At 51.3% G+C, this 17,063-nt stretch overlaps 2 protein-coding genes across 2 annotated transcripts; one reads left to right on the forward strand and one right to left on the reverse strand.

Moving 5' to 3' along the window:
• Nucleotides 1-14: 14 nt before the first annotated feature.
• Nucleotides 15-8,347, forward strand: PV06_00116 (uncharacterized protein). Its single transcript, XM_016400582.1, has 2 exons — nt 15-233; nt 282-8,347. The coding sequence occupies exons 1-2, from the start codon at nt 107-109 to the stop codon at nt 8,177-8,179; spliced, it is 8,025 nt and encodes a 2,674-aa protein (XP_016267635.1). The 5' UTR covers nt 15-106; the 3' UTR covers nt 8,180-8,347.
• PV06_00117 (uncharacterized protein) lies at nt 8,345-11,853 on the reverse strand. The gene is made up of 2 exons (XM_016400583.1): nt 9,082-11,853; nt 8,345-9,016 (listed from the first exon to the last, which is right to left on the reverse strand). The coding sequence occupies exons 1-2, from the start codon at nt 11,697-11,699 to the stop codon at nt 8,908-8,910; spliced, it is 2,727 nt and encodes a 908-aa protein (XP_016267636.1). The 5' UTR covers nt 11,700-11,853; the 3' UTR covers nt 8,345-8,907.
• Between the last annotated feature and the right edge of the window lie 5,210 nt (nt 11,854-17,063).

A 17,063-nucleotide genomic window follows, 5' to 3' on the forward strand; every position in this document is an offset into this window, starting at 1 on the left:
CTGGCTCTCCAACTCCATCTATCCAGAATTTTGGTCGTCCGACATTGAAAGGGCCACGTCCCGCCAGCGGCGTCCGATTCAAATAAACAGGCTCAACACATGGGTCATGGGGGACATTTCACTCTCCGATTCCCCAGAGGCTCTGGCAGCCCAAATTGCCGCTCTCAAAAGCAGTTCTACCAGTCTGCGTACTGAGGCTCTACGGAAATTGTTGCACGAGATTCAAGGCTCGGGTGCGTTACCTGCAGACCAAAGACATGACTAGACTAATGACGAAGCAGACAACGAAACAACGTCCCCGGACACATTAAAGATACTACCTATACTTCTTGCGACCTACCCGCGTTACGTTGACCGGAAATCCCGTCGCGCAGTTCAGTTATGCCTCCGAGCCTATCTTCGTATCCCGACTTCAGCTGACACTACCTACCCTGCTGTCATCAACTTTTTGCTGCAAGAGAGTCAGAAGTCTGGAATCGCCTCCACAAATGCCTTTGTACTACTGGAATGGGGTTGCATTGCCCAGCAAGAAAGTCTACATAACAAGAAAGCATTCGACTTGTTATTCGGGAAGATATGCGTGGCTTCTGCTCGACTTGTCGACAAATGTGAGGATCAAGATGTCCGCGGTGGAGTACAGCATTCTGCCGTCACAGTGGCCAGAAGAGGATTGCGGGATGTCTTCAAAAATGAAAAGTTCGGAGAGCCAGCTCTCGAGCTCGCTCTCAAGAATGTCGTTTGTGCACCTGATGCGACTGCAAGCTACGCACCATACGTGGGAATCATTGCAGGTGTGAGCTCCCGCATACCGGAACGGCATGCGCAGCTCCAATCCTCGAGCAAGCAGATACTCGACTTCTATGTTAAAACTGTCATTGGCTCCAAAACCCCTGTGCCCGCACACGAAGCTCTGGGAATTCGCGACTTCTTCATGGAATATGTCACACTGAAAGACATGAGCGAAGCAGTGGTACCTGCTATTGAAAAGGCTATACTTCGGTCTCCTGAAGCCATTCTTCAGGGCCCAGTCGAAGCGCTTGCTTCGTATCTCCCCGAGAAGGTAGATATCTCAGATCTCCTTGCATCGAAACTCGTCAAACCTCTCATTTCCGCCATGAATTCTACCAATGCCACCATTCGTGAAGGTGCTGGAAAAGCGTTATTGGCGCTGGTGAGAAGAGGTGGGAATGCTGATGCACTCCACAAAATGGCTGTGGAGCTGTCAGCAGCTCTGAAGTCCTCAAAGGCTGCAAGTTTCGAAATGCGCGGAATTATTTCTGAAGTTCTTGAAATCGTGCCTAGAGAGGTTAAAACTTCACCCGTCATTGCGCAGGCTCTCACAGTTGCGGCGGCTAAGGAAGCGAATGAAGGTGCTCTGAGGAAAGAACTCACAGCAGTTGTTCCCCATCTGCAAGCTATCCTAGCGTTATCGGCAATTGACAAGGCCTTGTCTGAGCCCATCCTGAAAGGTTGCACTGAGAAACGCCTTAATTTTCGCAAATCTTGGCTTCTGTTCATCTCCAATGTGCTCAGGGGACTGGAAAATGCTCCCTCAGATAGCACCTCGCAAGAATTTGTCCACGCAGCCTTAAAGGCATTGAAAGATGTTCATGGGGAGATTGCTCCTAACCCAATGCCTGCAGTCCAAAATGGCTACGTTGCAGCAGCATTCGGCCTACCTGCACTGCTAGACTCGCCACTTCTGCGGACGGACGCGTACAAGTCAAAATCTTACGATGATCTAAGACGACATCTACTCGATACTGAGCCGAAGATTTCACTGTTACTGAATCCCAAGGTCTACATGAGACTCACCTCCATCGAGGAGAATCGCTGGGCTCTAGCTGCTCTTGTTACTGCAGCTTCAGAGCTCGAGAACGCCTCGGGAGACGCAAAGACAGCCTGGGCCAGGGCAATTCTACACTTGTTGCTCACGCCAGAAGTTGACTCCAATGTGCGTAAAGAGACCGCAGCTGCGCTATCAAAAGCGTATCTCGACAAGCCCGCTTCTGTTGGACAAAGCGTCGTGTTGGGTATCTGGGACGTACTCAAATCTCGTTCAACGGATCTAATCATTAAATATGAAGAGGATGTGCCCTTGAGTGATAATCGAATACTTCAAGCTATCAAATGCATATCTCCGACCAAAGACAAGACCCTAGGGCAGAACGTTTCGCGGAGAATCTTGGAACAGCAATCAATATCCACAACTGTCCTGCTCCGCCCGGAGTTGATCGCAAAGGCAGACTGGATCACAACCTGTCTTGGCATTGGCGTTGACCCTGGCAAGTTGGTTGAGCAACATCAGGATGCTGTGTTTGCGGAACTCCTTTCACATTTCATAGGAACTCAATTTGCACCTCTGAATGTTTTCGAAATTGCTGCGTGCAATGCTGCAGCTACGCTAGCTTTTGTGGCTCCGGAGACATTTACCCCGGCATTGATCCAACAGTTCCGTCAAGATCTCGCTACCATAGATCTTGAAAATACTGGTCCTACAGAAGCGCTGATAGCCCGGTCTCCGGAAGGAGCCTTGGTTGTAGACGTTCTTGGTCAGCAAACAAATGCTGTCTTGGACAATAAGAATCAGAAGGATTACGATGTACTAAAGTGGGAAGAGGAGATACGTCAACAATTAGCCAAGAAGAAAGGTGCTCCTCAGAAAAAGCTGACTCCAGATCAACAAGCAAAAGTCGATGCTCAGCTTTCTCACGAAAAGACCGTCCGAAACAAGCTGAGATCCGTCTCTTACAGAATCAGAAGAGGTGCAAAATTCATCGAAGGTCTTGCTCGCGGTCCACCAACTGATGCACGGCTCTGGATGTCTCCAGCTATTATTACTCTGACACGTGCTCTTGAAGCTGGAGCGTCTCTTATCGTGGACGATGAACTTGTTACCGCCTATCTCGCCTGCTCTACCAAAGTCTCGGATCGATTAGGATCACTGCGCCAATTCATCGGCGTAGCAACGCTCAGATCTCTTCGAACCTCTAATGTTCCAGAGCATCTTTGTGTAGAACCTCTTGCGGAATTAGGTACAAGGGTACTATACAGACTGAGATTTGCGGCAGAGCAACGCCCTTTTGACACTGCAAGCACCGCTTACGCTCTGCCACTTATTTTCCAAGTCTTGGAGAATGGTCGGGTTGGCGAAGTCGCAGGAGAAGATGCTGACGCACAGGTTCTGCTTGCATTGGAATTTCTATCATTCCAGATGGGTTCCGGAGCTGATGAGCAACTTCCTCGGGCCGATATCCTACGCCATCTTATCAAAGCCATGCAGACATATAACCAGCACTACCGGATTATTAAAGACTGCCTCTTTGATTTCTGTCGATCAATTTCGGACAACCTGACTGGAGAAGAAAGAGATATCCTTCTCTCATCAGTGACATTACCTCAATCTTCTGTCCGTGCTGCTCTTCTACAAGCAATACAGTCAGAAATTGATCTGTCTGATATCGATTACTCGGTTCACATCTGGATCTCGTGTCAAGACGAAGAAGATGAAAACGCAGACACAGCTCTGACTATCTGGCAAGAACACGATTTTGGGATAACCGAGGTCATGATCGATCAAATACCTCCATTCTTATCCTCTACCGCACGGTCAACAAGACTTGCAGCTTCGAAAGCGCTGGCACAAGCACTCCTGCAAGCACCTTCCAAGACAGAGACCGTACTAAATGGTCTAGAGGAGTCCTACCGCGTTGAAGCGCAACCATTGGTGCCAAAACGTGACAAGTTCGGAATAGTCCAACGGGGAGAGCTAGTTGATCAATGGGAACGACGAAGCGGAATTGCTCTGGCCTTCAAAGAGCTCAGTACTGTACTCGATAAAAGCGCACTTATCCCTTTTATGCAATTCATGGTATCTGAGGGCGCACTTGCTGACCGTCACCCTACTGTGCGTACTGAAATGGTCGATGCTGGTACTGCCCTTGTTGCTGCACGAGGTAAAGAGTGCTTAGAACCATTGATGCATATCTTTGAAGACGTGTTGCAAGGCCCAGATAAAGCAACGCAAGAAGCAGACTGGGTCAACGAAGCTGTCATCGTTCTGTACGGCTCGCTGGCACGACATCTTCCTGATGGTGACAAACGAACTCAAAATGTCATACAAAAGCTCCTGGAGACACTCAGCACGCCATCGGAGTCTGTTCAGTACGCCGTCGCAAATTGCTTGCCCCCCCTGGTCCGACCGAGTGCTGTCGATGCAGGTCCTTACATAATTGCCTTGCTCGACACTCTCTTGAACTCTAAGAAGTATGCAGCACGCAGAGGCGCCGCCTATGGTCTGGCTGGTGTCGTAAAGGGCAAGGGTGTAGTGGCTCTGCGACAGCATAGAGTAATGTCTACACTCCGGAGTGCATCAGAGAACAAGAAAAGCCCCGATCAACGTCAAGGTGCAATGATGGCTTTTGAGCTTATGTCACTGCTCCTTGGACGTACTTTCGAGCCCTATGTGATCGAAGTGCTTCCTCAAATGTTGACCTGCTTCGGCGATCCTGCAGCCTCTGTGCGTGAAGCCACTCTAGATACAGCAAAGACGTGCTTTGCCAGTTTGAGCTCTTTCGGAGTCCGGCGCGTACTGCCTCAACTGTTGGATGGTTTGGACGAGACGCAATGGCGAAGCAAAAAGGGAGCGTGCGACTTGCTTGGTGCAATGGCATACCTCGATCCTCAGCAGTTGGCCACAAGTCTACCTGAGATCATTCCGCCCCTAACGGCAGTATTGACAGACAGCCACAAAGAAGTACGCGCTGCCGCCAACAGCAGCTTAAAGAGATTTGGTGAGGTCATTACTAATCCTGAAGTCAAGAGCCTTGTCGATGTGTTGCTCAAAGCCCTCAGTGACCCCACTAAGTATACAGAGGAGGCACTGGACGGCCTTATCAAGGTCTCTTTCATCCACTACATTGACTCGCCATCATTGGCTCTTGTGGTGAGGATTCTCGAACGAGGCTTGAATGACCGCTCTGCAACTAAACGGAAAGCGGCCCAAATCATTGGCAGTCTTGCTCATCTTACGGAGAAACGGGATATTGTTACACACCTACCAGTCCTTGTAACAGGTCTACGCCTCGCTTCTATCGACCCCGTTCCAGCAACAAGAGCAACTGGTGCTAAAGCTTTGGGAAGTTTGGTCGAGAAGCTGGGTGAAGATGCTTTCCCTGATCTCATACCTAGTCTCATGTCCTCACTACGCACTGATACTGGCGCAAGTGATCGCCTTGGATCTGCCCAAGCCCTCAGCGAAGTTCTTGCTGGACTTGGAACAGCTCGTCTGGAAGAGACGCTTCCAACAATCCTACAGAATGTGGCAAGTCCAAGAGCGACAGTGAGAGAAGGCTTCATGACACTCTTTATATTCTTACCAGCATGCTTCGGCAACAGCTTTGCCAATTATCTGGCGCAAATCATACCATCCATCCTGGCTGGGTTGGCTGATGATATCGAGGCCATCCGTGAAACTTCCCTTCGAGCAGGCAGATTGCTGGTTAAGAACTTCGCAAGCAAGTCTATTGACCTCCTGCTGCCAGAGCTTCAACGTGGATTGGCTGATGACAGCTACCGTATCCGTCTCAGCTCAGTCGAATTGGTCGGCGATCTTCTGTTCAATCTTACTGGCATTACAGGCCAGACAGACGCAGAGGAAGAAGACGAAAAGGCAACGCAAGCTGGCCAATCTCTTCTCGAGGTTTTGGGAGAAGAAAGACGCAACAGAGTACTGTCTTCTCTGTACATTTGCAGATGCGATACTTCCGGCCAAGTTCGGGCTGCTGCTATCGCTGTTTGGAAGGCTCTTGTTGCTACACCGAGGACACTGCGCGAATTGGTGCCGACTCTCACCCAAATCATCATTGCTCGTCTAGCTTCCTCGAACATGGAACATAAAGTCATCGCCGCGAACACTCTCGGAGAGGTTATTCGCAAAGCTGGCGAAGGCGTCCTCGGGTCACTGTTACCATCACTCGAAGAAGGTCTGCAGAGTTCAACAGATGCTGACAAGAGACAAGGCATTTGTATTGCTCTGCGTGAAATTGTCAATGCTGCTTCGCCAGATTCCCTCGAAGAACATGAGAAGAAATTGATCGCTATTGTTCGACTCGCCTTGACTGACTCTGACCCAGAAGTTCGCGAGGCTGCTGCAGAGTCATTTGACTCTTTGCAACAAACGTTTGGCAAACGAGCCGTTGATCAGGTTCTACCCCATCTCCTCAACCTGCTTCGCAGCGATGGGGAAGCCGAACATGCTCTCTCTGCCTTGCTCACCCTGCTTACCGAGGCAACAAGAGCCAATGTCATTCTACCGAACCTGATACCCACACTCTTGACCAACCCAATCACCGCTTTCAATGCTCGAGCACTTGCCTCGTTGGCCAAGGTTGGCGGTGGCAGCATGACTCGCAGGTTGCCCGCCATCCTCAATAGTCTGGCAGACAATATAGTCACGTGCAAGGATGAAGAAGTCTTGGAGGAACTGAACGAGGCATTTGATGCCGTCTTTTCGTCGGTGGATGAGTATGACGGTCTGAATACTGCAATGAGCGTTATGCTAGTGATGATCAAGCACGACGATCATCGCAGACGAGCAGTGGCAGCTTCTCATCTCGCCTCGTTCTTTGCAACTGCTGCGGTCGACTACTCTCGGTACAACCAAGACCTCATCCGAGTTCTCGTCATTTCATTTGGCGACAGAGATCAAGCTGTTGTCAAGGCCGCTTGGTCCGCACTCAGCCAGTTACAATCTCATCTTCGCAAAGAAGAGATGGAGACTCTTGTCGGCTCAACACGGCAGGTCCTGCAACAAGCTGGCACTGCTGGCTCTGTCCTCCCTGGCTTCGCCCTTCCAAAGGGCATTTTGCCTGTCCTACAAATATTCTTGCAAGGGTTGATGAACGGCACTACCGACCAACGGGTCCAGTCCGCCATGGGCATCTCCGACATCATCGACCGTAGCGGGCCAGACTCCCTGAAGCCATTCGTGACCCAGATCACAGGTCCACTTATCCGTGTGGTTGGCGAACGATCGATGGACGTCAAGTGTGCCATCCTTTCTACCCTGAACCAGCTACTCGAGAAGATACCAACATTCTTGCGACCGTTCCTCCCTCAGTTGCAGAGAACATTCACAAAGTCCATTGCCGACCCGACAAGCGATGTACTCCGGATGCGGGCCACCAAAGCCCTCAGTACGCTCATCACGCTGACGCCTCGAGTCGACCCCTTGATTGCCGAGTTGGTCACGGGAGCCAAAACTCCGGAGGCTGGTGTTCGCAACGCCATGCTCAAAGCTCTACAGGAGGTCGTCAGCAAAGTCGGGTCGAACATGAGCGACGCCTCGCGCGAGTCTATCCTTGGCCTGATGGATGCACAAGTCGAAGGGCACGACGACAACATGATGGTCACCAACGCGCGACTCCTGGGAGCCATGATCAAGGTTCTCCCCGAGGAGAAGGCCGGGCCGCTGGTCAAATCCCGCATCCTGGTCCAACCGTCGACCAATGCGTCGATCCTCGCCCTCAACGCCGTCTTGCTCGAGAGCCCGACCACGATCCTGTCGGCGCACGCCGAGGAGGCGAGAAGCGTTCTCGTCTCCGGGTTGTCCGGCAAAAGCACCTTTGTGCAGCAGAATGCCGTGCTCGCGCTGGGCAAGTACCTCCTGGCCGAGTCGACCGTCGCCGACGAGGAAGCGTGCCGGCCCCTCGTCGAGGCGCTCGCGTCCGTGGTGGCCCCGGGGGCGGACATTGATTCGCGCCGCCTGGCCCTGGTCGTCGTGCGGACGGTGGCCAGGCACCACCCCGACGAGGCGCGCGCCTTCCTGGGGGCGCTGGTCCCGCCGGTGTTTGCGTGCGTGCGCGACCCCGTCATCCCCGTCAAGCTCGCGGCCGAGGCGGCGTTCCTGGAACTCTTCGGCGTCGTCGACGAGGAGTCCGCCGTGTGGGAACGGTACGTGGCCGGCCCGGGCAAGGCGTTGTCCCCCGGGCAGGCGCGGCCCATGGGCGACTACTTCAAGCGCGTGGCGCTCAGGCTGGGCGCGCAGGCCCGGGAGCGACGCGAGGCCGAGGGCGGCGCCGGCGGGCTCGGCCTGAGTTCCGACGAGCAAGAGGACGAGCGGGAGGTGTGGAGCGTCGGGCGTGTGGATCTCGGTGAGGGAGGCGGCGACGACGAATAGGGTCCAAGGCACGGCGTTGTTGTAGGGGGCGTAGGTAAATGGAGGGCTTTATGGATGGCTGTCGATTAGAATCTCTTCGAGAAACAGAAGAAAGGGGGGGGGAAATGGCCAAATGGTCTTGTCACGAGCGCGAGAAAAGCTTGTAATACAGGCACACACAGCATAGCGAAATGTCTTTTTGTTTCTTTTTGTTGTTCTTTAAGAAAAAAGTTGCGATTCTTTGCTTCCATGGTATATGTCCCTCCACCATTCTTTCTTGCTGGTGGACGACCCGGTATCTACTCAAACATTGTCCTACGCCGCTGCGATGCATTTTTCCCCTCCCAAAGCCATGTGCCCTCGCTCGCTCGCTCGCTCTCTTGAATGGCAAGCACGACGGTACGACAAAATGTGGAAAATATATATACACAGAAGACGTTCCCCCTCTTGTTGAATTGGTTCCAAAACATCCCCAGGACCAACGGTATCTGGGCCCAGCCACATTGAATGAGCATCGTGTTTTGGCAGTCCAAGCGATCCAAGAGAGACCGTCTGGTGACGAGCTCGTAATATCGAAATGGCTGAGCTGTCTTCTTCTTTTGTAACATGTGGGACGACGTTAGGTATTTAGCTTTCCGGTGACGAGGTGGCCCCTCACTGCGCGGTAGTGCAGGCGCGCGTGTTACTTGTCGATGGCGGGACATCCTCGATACAAGAATGCCCAGTTAGGTGGAATGGCGCGAGATTGATCAGAACATTTGAGAATCAGGTCGGTCAATGCGCTTGAATGCAGGTGCGGGAGTGCCCGGCAAAGGCTCATCTGAAGCTGGGCCTTCTTGTTCGGTTGGTGGTGGCGGTCTGCACATGGAGAGTCAGTTATGATGCCGGTAGTTTAGAATGTATTCATCAATCAAGACACTTACGGTGCGCTCTTGCCCCCAGTGTTGTCAAAGTACTTGTGGAAATCACCCTGGTCCTCGAACGGTCTCGGTCCAAGAATTCTGACCAGGTCATCTCTAACAAGCACCTCCTTCTTCAAAAGTTCTTCCGCGACCGCATGGAGTTGGTCTTTCTTTTCCAGCAGGAGATCCTTGCATTGCTTGTATGCGTCATCGACGATCCGGCGGACTTCCAGGTCGATTTGCCGGGCCGTCTCCTCGGAGAAAGGCTTGTGAAGTCTCTGTTCGTCGTCCTTGTAATGAAGGTAGCCAATCTTTGAGGACATGCCCCATTCGGTCACCATTGCCGTGGCCATTCGCGTGACCTTGTTGAAGTCATCAGATGCACCACTCGTCACTGTGTCGAACCAGATTTCTTCGCTGACTCGGCCGCCGAGCGTCATGGCCATTCGATCCATAAGTTGCTTGACGCTCATCAGGTACACATCGTTGCCTCCTGCAGGTAGGTATTGGGCATAACCAAGAGCACCTTGGCCACGTGGGATGATAGAGACCTTGAGTAAAGGATCAGCGTACTTGAAGAACCAGCCACAGATGGCATGACCGGCTTCGTGGTAAGCGACGGTCTTCTTCTCTTCGGGCGATAGGACCAATGACTTCTTCTCAAGACCGCCAATGACACGCTCGATAGCTTGCTCAAAATGGTCCATCTCCACCGAGGGCGCATTTGCACGAGCAGCAATCAGAGCAGCCTCGTTGACACAATTGGCAATGTCGGCACCAGAGAAGCCAGGCGTCAAAGCTGACAAACGACCAGTCAGATACTCCAAGTCGACGTTGGTTACGATCTTTTTGAGATGAACTTGGAAAATCTGCTTTCGTCCGTCCATGGTGGGTCGATCAATGGCGATATGTCTATCGAAACGACCTGGACGCATCAAGGCCTTGTCCAGGACATCAGGTCTGTTTGTGCCAGCGAGGACCACCACCTGTTCTGAAGTGTTGAAACCATCCATTTCGGTCAGAATTTGGTTGAGAGTAGACTCTCGCTCGTCGTTGCCTCCTCCGAAATTTGATTTCGCCCTAGACTTGCCAATAGCATCGATCTCATCAATGAAGATAATGCAGGGCGCGTTCTTCCGGGCGTTTGAGAAAAGATCTCTTACTCGGGATGGACCTACACCGACAAACATCTCGACGAACTCGGAACCGGAGACTGAGTAGAAAGGTACGCCAGATTCGCCTGCCGTGGCCTTGGCCAGCAGAGTCTTACCAGTACCGGGAGGACCAGATAGGATAGCACCTCGAGGAATCTTGGCACCTAGTTTCTGGTATCTTGAAGGGTCTTTCAGGAAAGACACAAACTCCATGATTTCAAGCTTGGCCTCATCCATACCAGCGACATCAGCGAACTTCGTCTTGACATCGGTTTCGTGATTGAAGCGCTTGGCCCGGGATTTGCCAATACCGAAGATGCCACTGTTTCCCCCAGCTCCAGACGCCGCTCTTCTTGACAGCCAAAAGAGAGCTCCGATGAAGAGAATGGTAGGGCCAAAGGAGAAGAGAGCGGCGCTCAGAGGCACCTCGTCAGAGTAGGCGACAGGAATTCTCTCGCTGCTAGGAATGCCAAGCTCTTGATGCGCCTCATCCAATTTTCTCTCGAAAGCTTCGACGGAACCAATGTTGAAGTAGTAGTAGAAGTTAGGTCGAGCTGCGGGAGAATCAGGGTACATGTTCGCCACGGCCGAGCGATGAAGCTCAACTCTGACACGATTCCGATTGATGACGGTCAATTTGTCGACGAGGCCCTTGTCGAAAAAGGTCGTGCGGAACTCCTGCCATGTGATGTCTCTCGAATTCTCCCCTGGGAACAGACTGCGATAGGTGTAATAACTCAGAAAAGCGGCCATGATAGCAGTGCCAGCGTCGAGCCTGAGCTCAAATTTCGATCCCTTCTGCTCCTTCTGTTGTCCATCATTTTGCTTGCGTTTCTGCTTGCCATCCTGACTCTTGTTGGATTGCTCGAAAAGAGGTGTCTCGTCAGTCGACTCAGATTTGTCGGAACGTGCATTCACGCCGTACTTTTCTCGAACCTCCTCGGGAGTCATGCGGGACATTTTTGTAAAGACCGAAACCAATCGAACTACCGTTGCCAGTGAGATGTGGTGTTTGGGATCTTTCCTCCGAGCCTCGAGTACTTCTTGAATCTCCTTGGGTACTCCGCCCTTCTTCATGAGCTCGACCGCCTCGTCAATGGCGGCGGCCTGGGATTTCGGCAGACCCATCTTCATCATATTTGCGAGATCTTGGATCTGTTTGGTTTCCTCCTCGCTGAGCTGCACGAGGTCCTGTTTGGCCGCCGTCTCTTGCGACTTTGCATCTCCATCTTGTGATTTGTGCGACTCTTTCTCTTTTTCTGAAGGAGTCTTGTCGCCTTTGTCCTTCTTCTTGGGATCCTCCTCCGGCGGCTTCGGATCCCCGGGATTGATGGTGGCGTAGGACCTCGAGAGATGAGGCTGTCGAATCTTACTATGCAGTCTTATTCGAGAGAACTGGGTTGTCCGGCGTTGTGCGCAGAAGGCGCACTCAAACGCAGCTTGGGAGGATCGCAGCAACTGCGGCCTCAGTAACCTGGTCGCCATAACGGCGGAAAGAAGTTTGGAGGAGAGCGGGCCGCAGAACAGGTTGTCAAAAACTGTTCGCGGGAGAAGAAAAGGGAGGCGGGGAGAGATGGTAAGCCGGGGACGATTGTTGAAGCTGGTGGCCAGAGAAGTAGTTGACGCGGGCAGTATTTGCCTGCACTGCGGAATCAATTCTCGAATGGCCGATGTCATGACTTGGAGTCACTTCTACCTAAATACTCCACCGTGGAACCTGCACATAATGGCTCTATAGAGTACCGTACTGGTATCATTGAACGACCTTCTGGCACTCAACGACTGTAGTTGTTGTAAGTCATCATTAGCCTGGGTTGCGGTGCCTCTGCTCAACAGTGCTCAGAAGTTTTGAGAGTGTGGAGGTCGTTGAGTGGTAACAGATATTGCTTACAAGCAATTTACTAGTCGGTGTTTGAAGCTGTCTGGCGCTGTTTTGATTCTATTCTACACGCAATCTCCCCTCCAGATACCTCTTTTTTTTCACAGCTTCTTGTAGAGCTGGGCCATGTCTAAACGGCACTAATAGACACCTCGTTACATTGATTATGCCCCTGGAAGCTCCATCATTCTTGTTTTGCCGACCATACAACCTTCGTCCTTGTCTTTCGCATTGGAGCACACTTCTTCCCGGTTCATCACAAGCGGCGGCGACCGTACAGTTCATGGCGATGCTTCCATTCTTCTTCAGGCTTTGGCTTGAGGATATCCTTACTTGCTGGTCGAAATCTAGGATCTCGAGCAATGCGGCTAGGAGCATTGTAAAATCCGTCAATTTCTTCCTCGAAGAAGCTTGAACTCGAGGCAACGCCTGTCAGGAGTCGAGATCTTTCCACTGCATACTCCGGTGCAGGTTTGTATGCCCACACAGATCTCCCATCGCCGCCAGTTGAGTTCAGAAGCTCCGGGCTACTGTGAGATGTCAGATTTGCCCAGATGTTGCCCACCGCACATATTGCAGCGCTCTCAATCTCGGCACTGGCGACTTGATCACCAAAATCCATGTCAGCAATTGACAAATTGGATAAGCGATTGTTACGATGCTCCCTGGCAATTTGATCCACCAAGGCTCGAACTGCTTGATTGTCCTGGCTGTCCGCCTCCAACCACTTACGGACCGACTCCTGCCTTTTGGAATGGACACGCAGCGGTCCAGTTTTAGGAGGCATTGGATTGTCTGTATTGGAAACGTATCGCATGGCTTTGTTCATCTTGATGCGGGCGTCTCTGCCAATGGCTTTAAGCTCGAACCATTCCGCCACTCCAACATCGAATTCCTTATGAAGAATGTCGTCCTCCGGACCATTGATGTCTTCAAGCTCAAAGTCTCTGAGGATTCTACCTTGACCTGCAAGCGATTCGAAACCAGGTGGAGGGTCGACCGACAATTCTGGAGCAGAATGTAATTGTTGCCCATTGCCCAAATGATGAGGATTTTGCTCAGATGCTGTTATGATGCTTGCCGCAGATGACGGGCTTGCCCCTTCGCTTTCTCTCAGGCGCTGCAAGTCCGGATTCCGTAGTACTGTCTTTCCAGTCCTGGCTAATGCTTGTTGTTCTGCAACAAAGCTTTGCATCCTAGTGTTGCGGTCATATGGTTCATTGACGGGCGTTGTTACCGGTCGGCGCTGCTCATCTTGAGGAGTCTCAGGGATCAAACCGTTATTGGATATGAGCTGCTCAAGGATAGCACCGTCAGAATCCGAGTCTGTAAAGTTGTGGCGGATCGTTGACAGAGGGACAGGAAGTGCGCTTGCGACAAAGCCATCAGAGCCCATATGCGACAAGATCGGACGATCCGCATTGCCTTGTGCGAAAGGACCGGTGTAATGAGGCTGACTCCACAGTGCAGGTACGTTGGTGTACTGACTAGCTGAATGAGGATATAGAATCGCGCTGCGAACGAAACTTGGATCTTCTGACGATGGATGATGTGGTGCCATCGGGAGATTAGTGGAGAGGTCTGAGTATTCTCTCGCCAACGATTCGAATTTGTGTTCTTGTTTGGTTGGGCTGATATCTGAAGGTATCATCACAAATGGATTACGCTGAATTAGGTTCGGGATGGGCATGGGGTTCTGACCTGCACAGATGTAACCTGTCAGTTCGGGATTATGGAGATATGCAGGGTATGCTGGGCATGCAGGGCCATTCATACCGATCGTTCCAGGCGCGTTATTCGGTGGGGTTCGAACACTGATCGGTGTATCTCGCTGCGATCGCCCTAGTATGGGGTGCTGGTGAAGACGTTTGGGGGTCGGGTTGTGAATTGCGGACGATCTATCATTAGCAGCTGCTAACATAGCTCTGGGCGCCGTTGGAATTGGAATATTTGGCAGATTGGTTCGAAGAGCTTGGTGATCTCGAGGACCTAATGGAGTCTCACGTGGTAGCAGAATAGCAGCTCGGTGAGCAGTGCTGTCTGTCTGTCGAGCTGGAGTGGAAGGTATGACGCGTTCTCCCTCAAATTCAGTATCATTTGAATCATCTTCAAGTGTATCTTCAGGTGTATCCTCTAAAACCAACGGGATCCAAGCTTTGTTGCCCTTGTTCCGGTTGGGTTGTTGGTTTTTGGTGAAGGCACTGAGTGAGATAGGAGCAGGCGTTGGCGGCAGTTTCTGTTCTTCGGCTTCGCGAGAGGCTTGTCTTGCGTTTGCAGCCTTAAACGCATGGTACTCGGCCGCTCTAGCCCTAGCACCCAGCATGGTGGAGGGGTGTGTGAGTGGGAGATGACTGTGAGTACATGTTTCAGTTTGAGAACTTGATAGCGAAGAGAGGAGTATGCCATTTTTACCTTGGTTAGTAAATTTTCTCTAGATTGCCAGCATGTCCCTCAAGCCTTTCGCAGCGCCGATCTTCCTCGAGCCAAGTGATGTTTCACTATGGACACCAGGTCATTCGATAGTTGCTACCTTGATCCGATGAGTTAGCTACCAATGAAGACGAGATGCTGGTCACAGTCAAGGATAACGTACGAGATGCTCTTCAAATTGTGGACGCGATACGCTGGAATCTGCCAATGATCATATGTGATGTTAGGGTTCATCAAATATTGTCTCTGGATGAGTTTCAAAAGCCGGAGATTCAGTTAAGATGGAGGTGAGGCGAAAACATGGTTGCTGAGCATGTCAACTCCACCGCAGTTTGCTCACCGGTTTGTTCTATGTTTTTCCTCGACATTCAGCTCATGGCAACAAGAACTCAAAGAAGACATGGCAAGGAAAGAGCTTCCTTGTGAGAAATACAACAAATCTTCGAAAGGAAGACGCAAGGAGCAGTTCACTGCATGACAAGAGAATGGAAAAGCTCGGCCTGTACCAGAACAGCCTTTCTTTCTTCACCGAATGGAGGAGAATGAGCAGTCTTCAGGGTATACCAAGTCTTTCACGTCTTCCTGCTTGCTTTGTATGGATTGCTGTGGGAAAAGGCTTTCTGGACAGCGTTGAACAGAGCCAAAGTCGTATTGTCCATCAATGCTACGTCGCCAGAACATGATTTCACGAATATCCTTACTCAAGAACCTTTCCCAGGTAGCTGTTGCACCCAGTAGAACTCAGCCTGCAGTTCTCGTGCTAAAACTACCTAGGTGGCTAATCTCATCTAGAAGGGAGTGATTAATGTGTAGTACTATATATGATAGACAAATCCGGGGTCGTAAAAGATCCACCAAAGATTGGCACTCGGGATAAAATTCTCCGAAGTCCATCACCACGTTTCTGTTTCTGCGGTGCGATTGATGATGCGTCTTAGGGAACATTTCTCAATCATTATACCATCATCATTGGTTGCGTAAACAGCCGGGATGATTACAACGTGCCTCTTGGGGAGGAAACAAGTCTTACTACTTCGCTGTCTCGACCGAAACCGCCGCCATGAAAGTCGGTCACGCTGGGTATCGAGGCTCTGAAGTACCTCTGCCGATTGAGGTTCTCAGTCTCATACTCTCATATACGGCGACGTTATACAACCACCCAACACAATATACACTGTGGGCATGCTGTCTGGTGTCTAGATCCTGGTACGCCGCCTCGATCAGCCACCTCTACGCCCATCCACTTCTTGAGAACCGCAATTTCGACAAGTTCAGTCGGACAATTTGTCCGCCTGTGAGTGCACATAAACCCAGGATAGGCTTGGAGAACTTTATAACGCGACTGGATATGTCTGGCCTCGCGTACGAAAGCTCAAAGAGTCTCACAGCTCGACTCCTTCGCAGGACGCGGAACTCATTGGAAAGCTTCGCGGCGCCCGCAGTCACCTTCTCAATCGCATGTCTTGCACCACTAAGCAAATGCGCGCATCTACAACTTCTGGATCTCTCTTGTGACTCCTATGACATGACCCTCTCCCAACTCCTCGACTCAATTGGCCATCTCTCCTCCTTGACGACTCTTAAACTGCCTCGGAACGCACTTCGAGGCCGCTGTAACCTCACGTCCAAGTCGCACTGGCCAATGCAACTACGGAATTTGCAGGTAAGCGACTACCTTTTCGATGACCTCGAGTCTTGGGCAACTCTCTTCGAAAGCTGGTCAAATAGCCTCCGAAGTTTTAAGATAGCCGAATGCAAAGGTTACGCCTCCTTGCATTGCTTGGAGCCAACTTTCCTCAGAGTAGATACCATTACATCTTTCGGGATAGGACTCTCATTGCACGACGATGCATTTCCTTTTCATCGGATCCTCAAAACATTTCCAAACATTGTCAGATTTACTCTACCCGCCTACCAAGCGGAACAATTGGCAAAATCGAGTGGCGTGGGCGAGTTCATGAGCGACATCCAGAGCGGCGCATACCTCCAACATGTCGATCCTGAGAGTTTGGTGGAAGTCCTGATCTTAACGGAACAACGTCCACCTGCAAGCACCCCTCCGGACTTGAGTTCCGAGATCCTCCGGAGATATGTTCACAAATTCCCTCGACTGAGACGACTGGAGATCCCGGAGCTATATGCCTATCCAGTCGGAAAGAGAAGGGAGTATGAAATGTTGAATGATGAGCTGGAGAAGAGGGCAAATGCAGACAATCGAGCGACATCCGGATTGTATCTCTGCTAAGACTCGACAAGACCTGAAACGGGCCTATATCGATGGTGTTGTAGTGTAGAACAAGCCCCGGCTCGGACTCCGACGGCATCAGCAGCGACGGAGAATCTTGTGGACCAGCAGCTTGATGAGCCTAATAAATGGGCTCTTGCGAGGCTCTTTCAATATCCCAAAGCTGACGTTGAAACACCTGGTTTCAAGCAAGACAAGCCTCACCCATCGGTCTTGATCATGGCCGGAACATTGTAAACAGCCTCCCAAGGATAGGTGGACATGTCTAACCACCCGAAATCGCAACTGCTGAGTA

The sequence above is a fragment of the Exophiala oligosperma genome (assembly GCF_000835515.1).
Source record: "Exophiala oligosperma strain CBS 72588 unplaced genomic scaffold supercont1.1, whole genome shotgun sequence".
NCBI lineage: Eukaryota > Fungi > Ascomycota > Eurotiomycetes > Chaetothyriales > Herpotrichiellaceae > Exophiala > Exophiala oligosperma.

Excerpts from the sequence above, each read along its gene's own strand:
- PV06_00116 (XM_016400582.1), top strand. The coding sequence starts at position 107 with ATGGGGGACATTTCACTCTCCGATTCCCCAGAGGCTCTGGCAGCCCAA. Across the intron at positions 234-281 it reads GCACGAGATTCAAGGCTCGG|ACAACGAAACAACGTCCCCG; the intron begins GTGCGTTACCTG and ends ATGACGAAGCAG.
- PV06_00117 (XM_016400583.1), bottom strand. The coding sequence starts at position 11,699 with ATGGCGACCAGGTTACTGAGGCCGCAGTTGCTGCGATCCTCCCAAGCT. Across the intron at positions 9,017-9,081 it reads ACTGGGGGCAAGAGCGCACC|ACCGCCACCACCAACCGAAC; the intron begins GTAAGTGTCTTG and ends CTCCATGTGCAG.